Here is a 13,192-nt window from a genome sequence, read left to right on the forward strand (position 1 = left end):
ATTGTCTTGAAAACGCTGAAAGGTTCCTCTATTGGAAGTTGTCAGTTAGTGAGTCAAGGGCGGCACACGGGAATGTGTCTAAATAGCCGGCGCGTTTTTAGATTGTGAGCGGACATTTCTTACAGCTGGTAGAGAAGTAATATTCGCAAATTCAACACGGTTTCCATTAAGTTAACCTAAACAAATGATAATCAAAAGGGATCGTAAGACTCAGAGGGAAGTTCCTCTCCGTAATTCAGAATATAGACTAGGATATATTCAGTTACCTTCAATTGTAGGTGTTATAGCGTGGAATGTAATTATATCAGACAATTAGTTATTATGATATACATTACTGAAGAAGTGATAATAATAATAATAATAATAATAATAATAATAATAATAATAATAATACTGTTATTTGCTTTACTCCATCTAACTACTTTTATGGTTTTCCGAGACGCCGAGGTGCCGGAACTTAGTCCCGCAGGAATTCTGTTACTTGTCAGTAAATCTACCGACAAGAGGATGACGTATTTGAGAGTAGTGATAATAAGACAGAGCTGGCCCAAGAGCTAATGCGCAAGATGGCCGCTATACATGGGCTGTTGTGAGACTAACTCCTGGGACCTAAGCCAGGGGCAAATGCGCAAGAAGGCGGCTATATATAGCCTCTTAAGGAGAAAGTTGGCCCAGGGTAGGATAGGCGGTATACATAGGACTTAAGGAGATGGCCTAGGGACTAATGCGCAAGATGGCGGTCGCGTGCAACTTCCTAGTGCTAGGGCCCTCGAGGCATGATGGCCGCTACACATTGGTTATATGAGACCAGACCAGGAGATGGACCAGAAGCTAATGGTGATACATTGTTCCTACAGGCTCTTACAGGAATAACTCGGGGAGAGCTGTGCTAGGGCTCAGGGGAAAATGGGTATACACAGACCCTTATGGGGCTTGTTCGGGGAGAGGTGTGCTAGGGCACAGGGGAAAATGGGTATACACAGATCCTTATGGGGCTAACTCGGGGAGAGCTGTACTCGGGTCACAGCCCGTCTCACAAAAGTGTAGCCAGTACCCTACTTCCTATCGAGAGCTCTAGCATAGACCGATTAAAGCTTGGGAACACCATGAATCTAAAACTCTTAACTATAAATGCTAAATGCTCTTCAGGTGCCTTTCCTCCTTTATCCGGGCTTGAGACCGGAACTAGGGTGTACCCTAGGGCGGAGTTAACACCCTTAGGGATGGAAAATATGAAGGAGTCAGCAACATTATAGCTACTCGGTCCACCATATGTTACAGAAAGTAAGAGTTTGAGGTTGGCTATAAAGTTTGTCTCATATGACCAATGTATAGCGGCCATTTTGCCTCGGGGGGCCCCAGCACTAGGAAGTTGCACGCGACCGCCATCTTACGCATTAGTCCCTAGGCCATCTCCTTAAGTCATATGTATACCGCCTATCCTATCCTGGGCCAGCATTCTCCATAATAGCCTATATAATACCGCCATCTTACGCATTAGTCCCTAGGCCATCTCCTTAAGTCATATGTATACCGCCTATCCTACCCTGGGCCAGCATTCTCCATAATAGCCTATATAATGCAGCCATCTTGCGCATTTGCCCCCGGCCCAGGTCCAAGGAGTTAGTCTCATAAAGGCCCATGTATAGCGGCCATCTTGCGCATTAGCTCCTGTCCTATTATCACTAATTTTGAGGACCTTCAAATACCACCAGACTGAGCCAGGATCGAACTCGCCAAGTTGGGGTCAGAAGGCCACCTCCTCAACCGTCTGAGACACTCAGCCCGGCGTAATGAAGAAGTGGCTGGTGGTGTGAAACAGCGGTTTGTAGCGAACAGTGGTTAAGGCTTATGCTTATGCACGGTACCTGCAGCGTGGATATTGAAGAGCACCCAGGATTCGCCTCCAGGAAGATCTTCCAGTTGCTTGCTGACCTCTCCAGGATCCAGCCAAAAGCGAGGCTTCGTACAGTTCTCCAATAGTGGTTCGGTCTGTGTTACGAATGTTACAGGAATCCACCATTGATCACTACCATTGCTGATCGTTCTCGTCTCCACGTCACCCTTGGACCGTAGAAACCGTGCCTGGAAGTACAACACACGCATTAACACGATATTGTAGAATAAATAGGTCTACCAATTTTCTCAGTTAACCACAATCTTACACTGTGTCCTCTTGAATTCCAACTTTATCTTCATATTGTGATCTTTCCTACTTTTAAACACACCACTCAAACTTACTCGTCTGCTGATGTCATTCCACGCCTTCTCTCCACTGACAGCTCGGAACATACCACTTAGTCGAGCAGCTCGTCTCCTTTTCCCAAATCTTCCCAGCCCAAACTTTGCAACATTTTTGTAACGCTACTCTTTTGTCGGAAATCACCCTGAACAAATCGAGCTGCTTTTCATTGGATTTTTTCGAGTACTTGAATCAAGTTACCGTAGTAAGGGCCCCATACATTGCAACCATTCTCTAGTTGGCGTCTTAATAGAGACTTATATGGCCTCTCCTTTACATCCTTACTACAACCCCTAAATACCCTCATAACCATGTGCAGTGATCTGTACCCTTTATTTACAATCATGTTTATGTGATTACCTCAATGAAGAATTCCTTATATTAAGACGTAGGTACTTACCATGATCCCCTAAAGAAACTTTCATACCATCAACGCAGTAATTAAAACCGAGAGGACTTTTCCTATTTGTGAAACTCACAACCTGTCTTTTAACCCCGTTCATCATCATACCATTTCCTCCTGTCCATCTTACAACATTATCGAGGTCATTTTGCAGTTGCCCACAATCTTGTAACTCATTTATTACTCTTTACAGAATAGCATCACATGCATATACTTCGTATGTCGATCTATATATATTCATCGAAGTCGATTTTTAGTGATGTAAGGGTATGTTTGCCATTATAATTAATATTTTATATCGATAGTGACTCTCAGCAGGAGGGCGTCTGCTATTGTGATTGTTACGGGGATACAGTGGTTTACAGAGGTGGAATAAGGGGCAAATATTCGTTTATACGAAGGGGAGTTAGGGATTGGAATAACTTACCAAGGGAGATGTTCAATAAATTTCCAATTTCTTTGCAATAATTTAAGAAAGGCTAGGAATACGACAGATATGGAATCTGCCACCTGGGGGACTGCCCTAAATGCAGATCAGTAATGATTTATTGATGTATCCTACTTTTAATAGCTCCACTCAACGTTATTCGTCTACGAATGTCATTCCACGCAGTCTCGCAGCTGACAGTTCAGAGCATATCGTTTAGTCGAGCAGATTGTCTCCTTACTCCCAACTCTTCTCCCAAAGTTTGCAACAATTTGGTATCACTACTATTTTGCCATGAATCACCTAGAACAATTTGCGCTCATTTTACTTGAACTTCTTATTGTTCTCCAATCAAGTAATCGTGGTTAGAGTCTCATACACTGGAGCCATACACTAATTTTGTTCTCACCCGTGGCTTATAAGTTCTCTCCTTTGCATCCCTAATACAGCCCCTAATATCCTCATAACAATATGAAGAGAATAAATTTATTTATAATCCCGTTTATGCGATTACTCCAGTAAAGATATTTCTTTATAATAGGTACTAGAGTCCCATGAGGTACTTCACCCCTCTCAGCATAGTAGTTAAAACTGAGAAAACTTTTAACCCGTTTACTGTCACCCATTGCCTGCTGTCTGTAACTTATTTATTACTTTATACAGCATAACGTCATCTGCAAAAAGTCGTATCTCTGATTCCAGTTCTTTTCTCACATAATTTATATACAACAAAACATAAAAACCAAGTCTCATGGCGCAACAGTCCCGAAGGACCATGGCCTACCAAGCGACCGCTGATCATCCCGAAGGTGTCGTGGTATCAGTACGTGTTACGTCGAATCCTCACGGCCGTTATTCTTGGTTCTCTAGACCGTGGCCGCTATCTCACATTCAATATCTCCTCAATTGTAATTACGTAGGCTGAATGGAACTCGACCAGCCCTCAGATTCAGGTAAAAATCCCTGACTTGACCGTGAATCGTACCGAGGCCTCCGCGTAAGAGGAAGGCACGCTACCCCTACACCGAGGGGGCCAGCTATAAGAAAACACAAGTTAAAGGTCCAATAATAGTTTTGAGAAACTCCCCTCTTAATCATTACAGAATTATAAATAATGCTTCACGTTGAACCAACCTTGTATGGTTCTGGTTTCTTTTCATGGATTTGATTACATTAATTACTTTTATTTATGTACCTAACTGTGACTTAGGCCGGTATTCATAGTCGTATTATGTAATACAAGTTGAACTTAAATCTCGACTCCATTCCAGATTCCGGCGCAAATAAGTCGTAATAGCGATATACTTCATAAAGTCTAATTTTATGAAGCTGAACTTATTGCAGTTCATAGTCATTTAAGTGCTACTTATTTGAACTTATGTAAACTATGTCAAGTCAACGGGACCTATAAAATGAATGAAGATTTGGAAGAATTAGCAGGATAATTATTGAAAAGCAAGAAATCCGTGCTCCAAAGCGATACATACGAATTATTACAGAATCTTGTGAATTCTACAGTGAAGTGGAAATCAATAGGAGTTTTTTTTTCATACAAACACTGTTTTGGAGGCCATTCTACCGAAACTGGAACCAGTTCTATTAAAACGAAATCAGCGAGGCTTGGCTCTTCCTCCATTACTGCAGCTTCTTGTTTGCCTGAGATTTTATGCTACAGAAAGTTTCAGGTATCTATATAATAAAAATATTGTAGTTAAATATAATATAATAGGATATTGTTCGGTAAGGTTATGGTTCTATAATATTCAAGTTTCATTTGTATACATTAATCGTATATCTAATTCAGACCAGGGCTATTGAGCAGTTTGTGCCCTTTAAATTACTAAAACGGAACCCAGATCCGGAATACAAGAGGAAAATTAGGGGCTTTAAAAGGAAAGTAAGGAAAGCGTACAACAAAAGGCAATTTTGTTCGGAGCATACGAATAAGTTTCACAAGCTTCCCAAAAACTCGCTTCTGAAAAGAAAACTGCTCATGTTAAATATACGAAAGGTATAATCTCCTCCAGAGAAAATGAGTGAAAAAGTCTGTATAAGTATGTTAGGAAAAAGAAAGGAGCCAGCCATGATGTGTGCACCCCTCTGCTATTTACGTAGATATATATGGCATGTGTTTCAGCTAGATCAGGCTATGTTATTCTTCTCGCATGCCCAAGGCGGAGTTGGGCGCAATGAGCACCGAGGAATAAATAACCAGAGAACACAACACATACACAGGCAGAAATATATATTTTTTAAATCAGTAGAAGCTCCAATCAACCAGAGGTAACGGAGCGATGAATACATATTTACCTATCATAGTTTGCGCGACCGAGTCGAAAACGACAAAAAAAAAAAAAAAAAAAAAAGAAAAGTCATGAACTGAACTCGAGCTTATTAAATCAAAAGTATAAGATTTAAAAGGCTGCCCCTCCTCCTCCTTCAATAATAACGCCGAGCAGGAAACATAGAATTTACTAAATGAACATAAGAAAACTAAAATAACACCAGTGGCCACAAGGAAATCAGAAAGAATAAATGGAAATGAATGGAATAATGAATGGAAACTGGCCTCTTGAGATCAACACATATAAACTTTTTCACTACCACCATAGTGTCATGTCTACCCATAAAAGGATCTAGTCAATAGGTTCAACCCTCATAAATAACAATATACAGAATATAGGGAAATAAATTGTTACCTTAAGAACAAAATATCCTTGTTGTGTTACGCAGCTCTCGACCTAAAGCAATATAGCATTTTGATATTCATTTCAACAGTACTAGTATTTAACGAGCATGACACACGGTCATAAAATAAAATATAACCCACAACAATGGTTTCCAACGAACTTCATAAAAGGTGAAGGCGGAAATGTAAATATGGCCGGGCGATGACAAACAGAAAGGAAGGGTCAAGCGCAAGCATGGCGCCCGAGATCAGGGATAAACAAGGAGTTGATAAGGAAATAGAAAGTCAAACCCAAAAATTGAATATGCAACTGGCCAAGAAAATGCAAAGGTAAGAACAAACAAACAACACAACTAGGCAATACGATAAGCGTTCTACATATCTCACATTCGAACACTCACGCAATAAATTAAACGGGGTCAACGAACAGGGAGAATATAACAGAAAACAATGGTCAGAAAGAGCCGTGAAAGTGTAGAAGTACGGTTCATAAATACTGTCTCACGCGCATATGCGAAGCCAAACCCACACAAGATCGGAGGTCAAATTCACATAATCAATACGTCTCTCACATACAACTCAAATGTTTACGCAGCACCAGCCTCCCATGTACTTGCTTTTCCGATATATGGCCACATAGCGGGGACATCGGACAGAAAATTGGCACATGAATAATAAGATAGAGGCTCCCACAACACAAGACGTAGAACAAAGTCGGCGTAACGCATTTCCAAGGCGCAACAGAGCTTATTCACTCAACACAGACACTCAGTGATAGCAAGACACAGATCAATGTACCGAGTTATGAAACCAAGAAAAAACATAGCTTTTATAAATAATGTTACATGGACAACAACAGTACGAACCAAGACGGGCCAAAAAATAAATAAATAACTACAGAGAATAAAGAAATAGTAGCCAAGCATAATGCCACGTGGTGATATAAATCAAACACGGTCCACGAAGCCAAATTCCACGCAAAAAGGAAAGAATGAGGGAAGAACCATAAAAATAAGTAAATTACCTTAATAAGGCCATTTATACAAGTGCAATAAAACACGTTGGAAACCTCCGAGAATAACAGTGATTTCATCTTAAAAGTTTGAAATAATTCTTGTAAAAGTAAGCCTCGAGAAACATTCCGTCACTTTCCATTACCCTCCACCAAGATAAAACTTTAGAAGAAGAGCCATGGAAAAGCCAGACAGACAAGATCGGGAAACAACGTCGTAACAAAATATTATGACACAGACGACATCTGTGATCTCCTTCGGCTAAGTATGCGTGTACAAATAGAAGTCAAGGTGGGCCATGACAGGCATGTCAATGAGTACATATATGTATCAGATAGCAAGAAGTTCGTCAGAAAAGCGAACCAGTGATAGAGCAGGCCAGGTACAGCACATGTACAAATGATAATGTCCAGAGAAGGTAAGGTAATTACTGATAATTTACTAATAGCTAATGAATTAAATCATTGGTATGGGAACGTATTTAATGAGTGGAATAGCCTGGCGATAGACATTATCAATAACCCTGATTGTTTTCTCTTTCAAATTAGCCGTAGAAAAATTCAGGAAAGAATTAAGAACTCAAGGAAAAATAAGTAGACAGGGCCTGATAATATTGCTGGCGAGGTTCTGAAACTGAAAAGGTGGAGCTATTCTACTCTATTTGGAAATACTACTTACTGTGTCTCTCAACAATACGCAAATTCCAGATGACTGGAAGAAAGCAACTGTAGTCCCGATAATGCTAATTGACAACTGTCGGTCCATTAACTTTACGTTTAGTCTGGCCCCGCGGTGTAGGGGGCAACGTGTCCGCCTATCACCCGGCGGCCCCGCTTTCTATTCCCGGCCGGGTCAGGGGTTTTTAATTGTAAATGATTAATATCCCTGGCCTGGGGACTGCGTGTTTCTGTCGCCATTAACGTCCCTTTCCTCACATTCAACACTTTACACTTCCGCCATTTACACAATACACGAAGGTTCCTCACATAGGGTGCAAGTAGGGGCAAAGGATCTCTATAGGTCGACGTCCCGAATAAATTGCATTAGAAAAATTGTATGCAGACAAATGGAACATCTCTTTTCAGAATATCTAAGGGAACAATGGGAGAAAAGTTCGAGGTTTATGACCGGTAACGTGGTTTAGGTAAGGTTTCTCCTGCGAGAGCCCTTTTTGTCCCTCTTTCAAGATATTAGCTATTCATTAGACAAAGGTGTGCAAGTTGCTGCTATTGTAATTGATTTTGCTAAACAATTTGATGTAGTACCACGTGTCATTGTGATCCGAAAATTGGTGGAAACACTGTTAGAAGGGTGGTTCTATGGATCCAGGAATTTTTGACACACAATACGCAGAGGACGAAGTTTCTATAACGTCTAGAGTATTACAAGTTAGTGTTATAGCGCCACTCCTAATTACGGCGTTTATCAACGATCTGCCGAATGAAATTTGAAGTGAATGCAGATTATTTGCGTACGACTGCATAAAATACAGAATGATAGCGATAATGGGTTATTGCAAGCCGATATATACTTCATAATTGGGTACTGGATAACCAAATGAAAATAAATTCTTGAAAATGCAGTCTCGTACGAATGGAAAAGAAACATAGGCAAGGGGATTTTCAATATTATCTTGGCTCGGACACCCTGGTAGAAAATGATTCATGCAAGAACCTAGGAATCCGCGTAAAGAGAGATCTAAAACGGGACACTCATGTAGGAAATGTAATTACTAAAGCGTACAAGTCCTTACACTTCGTGATGAGGTTGCTATAGGGCAGCAGTTCCCAGGCGAAGCCGCAGGACTATATATCACTCATAAGGCCTGTCCTTGAATATTGAGCAGTCGTATGGGATCCATACCAAACACGACTCATTAAGGAACTTGAGATTGTACAGCGAAAGGCTGCCAGATTCGCGCTTAACGATTTCAACCCTCGAAATAGTGTGACAAGTATGATTTAAAAAAAACTTGGGTGGGAGACACTGGAGACTAGAAGGAAGCGAACACGGTTGTATGCCATGTATAATGCCTACACGAATTAGCCAGCTTGGGGAGAATTGAACAGTCGACTAGAAAAAGCCCTGTTACATAAGCAGAACAGACCATCCGCATAAAGTATAAGGTAGATTACAGGAAACTATGATAAATATTCGTTTGTAAATCGGGGAATTGATGATTGGAATGCATTACCTGCAGCTGTCTTAGAGCCTTTTCCAATAATATAAGATGCCTCAAGAATAGTCCCCAGCATTCTGTAATAATGATGTGTACATTTCTATCTGATGGCGTCATATTTTAATGCAACGTTCAATCCTCTGTAAATTTTAATATTAAGGCATCTTAATTATATGGGGTAGGCCTATGTGCGAATTTGTATATGAACGTGCTGTATTTACAATGCTAATCAATCTACTGCAAGTCGTAGTGTAAAGTTTTGAAGTGTTTAAGGTACGTGAAAATTTGTATATGACGGCATTGTAATGTTAAGCTAGTAGTAAGCTCAGCTTATAGTACTGTAAGTCGTAGTGTTCAGCACTGGAATAATTAAGTTGTGTGTGAATTTGTATATGATGATGATGAATTTAGAATATTAAACTATTAGTATTTATTTTAATATTTTCTTGCTTCTTGTACTCTTGTTGTTGTTGTAAGCCATAGTGTAACATTTTGAAATACTTAAGGTGCGTATGAATGTGTATATGACGGTATTGTTATGTTAGCTAGTAGTAAGCTCAAACAGTAGTATTGTAAGCCGTAATGTTAAGCACTGGAAATAAGTTGCAAGTGAATTTGTATATGATGCTGGATTTAGAATGTTAAACTAGTGGTATTTCTTGTAATATTTTCCTTCCATGGAATTGCCTGTTGTACTCTTGTTGTTGCTGTTAGGTAATTGTGTTTTAAATTTACTTTATTATCAAAAACTGTAAGTGATTATTGACACTGGGATAGTTTCCAATTGCGAAGAATTTGTTAATAATAATACAACTGAACCGCCTGCAATCGTCGGCTGTTCTGAGAATTGTATTTTGTGGATTCATATTTTCACTTCCAGGTAAATGCCTCGATAGTTCCTATTCGTAAGTCAGAACCAATTCTTGCCACATCCTTATCGAGTTTCATTCACCATCATTTACTTTCCTTCAATAGCTCCTCAACTGAGGTTGGCGTCAGGAAGGGCATCCGTCCGTAAAAACTTGCCGTATAAATTCATCCCACCTCATCCCAGACCCCGTATCAAGAAAACGGACTGAGGGGTGGACAGCTATTTCAAGTTCTGCGTAATCAGTTCCAACCTAGCAGTAAATTAACTATAATAATTCTGTTTTAGATAGATCATCACATAGTAACACAGATTACCTGATTCTATACACATAATCCAATCGGGCGAGTTGGCCGTGCGGTTAGGGCCGCGCAGCTATGAGCTTGCATCCGGGTGATAGTGGGTTCGAACCTCACTGTCGGCAGCCCTGAGAGTGGTTTTCCGTGGTTTCCCATTTTCGCACCAGTAAAATGCTGGGGCTGTATCTTAATTAATGCCACGGCCGTTTCCTTCCCAGTCTTAGCCCTTCCATACCCCATCGTCGCCATAAGATCTGTGTCTGTGCGACGTAAAGCATTAAAGAAAAACAAACAAATAATCCGCAGACTATTGTCACAATATTCTATCAAGCGAGCTGATTGCGCGGTTCGAGTCATGTAGCCGTGAGCTTGCTTTCGGGGCGTAATGTGTTTGATCCCCACCTTGAACAAGATTTTCCGTGGTTTCCCATTTCACCTCAGGCAAATACTAGGACTGTACCTTAATTAAGGCCATGGTCGCTTCCTTTTAAGTTCTTGTCCTATCCCATCGTCGCCAGTCGGTGCGACGTCAAACAGCTAACACACTGAGCTCGATAGCTGCAGTCGCTTAAGTGCGGCCAGTATCCAGCATTCGGGAGATAGTGGGTTCGAGCCCCACTGTCGGCAGCCCTGAAGATGGTTTACCGTGGTTTCTCATTTTCACACCCGGCAAATGCTGGGCCTGTACCTTAATTAAGGCCACGGCCGCTTCCTATTCCTAGGCCTTTCCTATCCCATCGTCGCCATAAGACCTATCTGTGTCGGTGCGACGTAAAACGAAAGCAAAAGGAGAAAACAGTAACACAATTTCGTATTATATAAAATAAGTTATAACTAAAATAAAAACAGGTAAGAAATTTTGACAAAATTTTAGATTTTGTCTTTCATTGGGTAGATGTATATTTACCTGCATGACTGTAGCTGTATTGTCAGTGTAGTTTCTGTGGACTGTGACGACTGGATAACCGGGCTGGCTACTCCACGCACTCATTATACCTTTGATGTCCATGCCTTTAGGCAAGACAATACCATCACCAGATGCCTGTTCGGACAGCACGGACCACAAGTCATCTTCCTTCACACTTTTGTACTGGTGTGAGGACACGTAGCGGGCCATGGCTCCCCGGAATGTGGGCTCTCCAAGGGTGTGGTTCAGCATGCGGAGAAGATAGTATCCTGTGAACATAGGAAACCAAGAGAAACTGAAAGTTATACTTGGGTAATCCGTTTACAGTTCTCCCATCTATGTTACGTTCATAAAATAATAAATGGCTATACCAAATGCAACATAATTCCCTATACACTTTTCTTCCCGCCAAACACCCAAGCGGCATTTTCATCATGTGTCCCGTCCGCGCCTAACCTTACAAGTAGGGTTGGGCAGACCGGAACATTCAGTTGTTCCGCAACATTAGGAGCTTGAGGCGGAGTGTTTCGATACAAAGTGTCGGGACACGGGACACAGGACTGTAACTGCGTCGTAGAGAGAACTTCGAGAGGCAACATGACATGCTCCGCGTCAGCAGGAATGTGCCTGTACCGAACGTACTGTGTGAAGACCGCACTAGATAGATTCGTTGGCCTTGGCTGTGTCTGACTATCGATACCGGCTGTGTGCCGCCCTGTGCTGGAGTGTAAACATTTTTTCATCCAGTTATATCTTTAATTCCAAAGCGATGACCTATATTTTTCTTGGGCTTAAAAGTTTCCTTAAAGTCCTAATTAATTTTTAACGTCAATCCCCGAGAAAGTGTTGAGGGAAATTTTCGAGATATTAAAGAAGGTAAATGGAAGTTGAGAGGGAAGGAGTTCGAAGTGCAGAGAGCACAACAGCACTAAAGTACAACAATGTTTTCATCCAGTTATATTTTAATTCCAAAGCAATGACCTATATTTTTCTTGGACTTGAAAGTTTCCTTAAAGTCCAAATTAATTTTTAACGTCAATCCCCGAGAAAGTGTTGAGGGTAATTTTCGAGATATTGAAGAAAGTAAATGGAAGTTGAGAGGGAAGGAATTCGAAGTGCAAAGAGCACAAAAGCACTGAAGTACAACAATGTTTTCATACAGTTATATTTTTAATTCCAAAGCGATGACCTATATTTTTCTTGGGTTTAAAAGTTTCCTTAAAGTCCGAATTAATTTTTAACGTCAATCTCCGAGAAAGTGTTGAGGGAAATTTTCGAGATATTAAAGTAAATGGAAGTTGAGAGGGAAGGAATTCGAAGTGCAGAGAGCATAACAGCACGAAAGTACAACAATGTTTTCATCCAGTTATATTTTTAATTCCAAAGCAATGGCCTATACTTTTCTTGGGCTTGAAAGTTTCCTTAAAGTTGAAATTAATTTTTAACGTCAATCCCCGAGAAAGTGTTGAGGGAAATTTTCGAGATATTGAAGAAAGTAAATGGAAGTTGAGAGGGAAAGAATTCGAAGTGCAGAGAGCATAAGAGCATGAAAGTACAACAATGTTTTCATCCAGTTATATTTCTAATTCCAAAGCGATGGTCTATATTTTTCTAGGGCTTAAAAATTTCCTTAAAGTCCAAATTAATTTTTAACGTCAATCCCCGAAAAGGTGTTGAGGGAAATTTTCGAGATATTAAAGAAGGTAAAAGGAAGTTGAGAGGGAAGGAATTCGAAGTGCACGAAAGTAATGAAACCGTACGTAATACTAAACTTTGCATAATGTCGCATCGGAGTCCTGTTCAGGACTTTTTTACTAGAAGAAAACCGGACAGAGTGAAATGCAATTTATGTTTATTTTGTCTGCAAAGGGACCTTCAACCGGCACAATGACAAGACATTTGAAACTTAAACATCCCACAGTTTTTATTTTCGTGTTCCGCTTGTATATTGTGTGCGTGAATAGAGCACTGACGAATGTTTCTTCAACTGTGCGAGTATACTTTTAATTGGTGAAAATAACATTGTGACTTTTGTAAACACCTGTACTGCCAGTGTAATCGTGACAGGTGTATTTCAGAATGAATGAAAACATTCTTATCCTAAAAAGAAAATTTAGACATGATTTATTGGGTGAGTATTTCATTCAGAGTTCCGACTGCTTTCT

At 40.5% G+C, this 13,192-nt stretch overlaps 1 protein-coding gene across 1 annotated transcript in view; it reads right to left on the reverse strand.

The window, feature by feature from the left end:
• Nucleotides 1–13,192, reverse strand: part of LOC136862082 (aminopeptidase N) — a 266,710-nt gene that overhangs the window by 83,548 nt on the left and 169,970 nt on the right. The window contains exons 9-10 of the mRNA XM_067138861.2: nucleotides 11,028–11,296; nucleotides 1,869–2,085 (exon numbers count right to left, since the gene is read on the reverse strand). Coding sequence (XP_066994962.2) covers nucleotides 1,869–2,085; nucleotides 11,028–11,296 — 486 coding nt within the window. The remainder of the gene's footprint in view (nucleotides 1–1,868; nucleotides 2,086–11,027; nucleotides 11,297–13,192) is intronic.

This window comes from Anabrus simplex, chromosome 1, assembly GCF_040414725.1.
Source record: "Anabrus simplex isolate iqAnaSimp1 chromosome 1, ASM4041472v1, whole genome shotgun sequence".
In the NCBI taxonomy this organism is placed as follows: domain Eukaryota; kingdom Metazoa; phylum Arthropoda; class Insecta; order Orthoptera; family Tettigoniidae; genus Anabrus; species Anabrus simplex.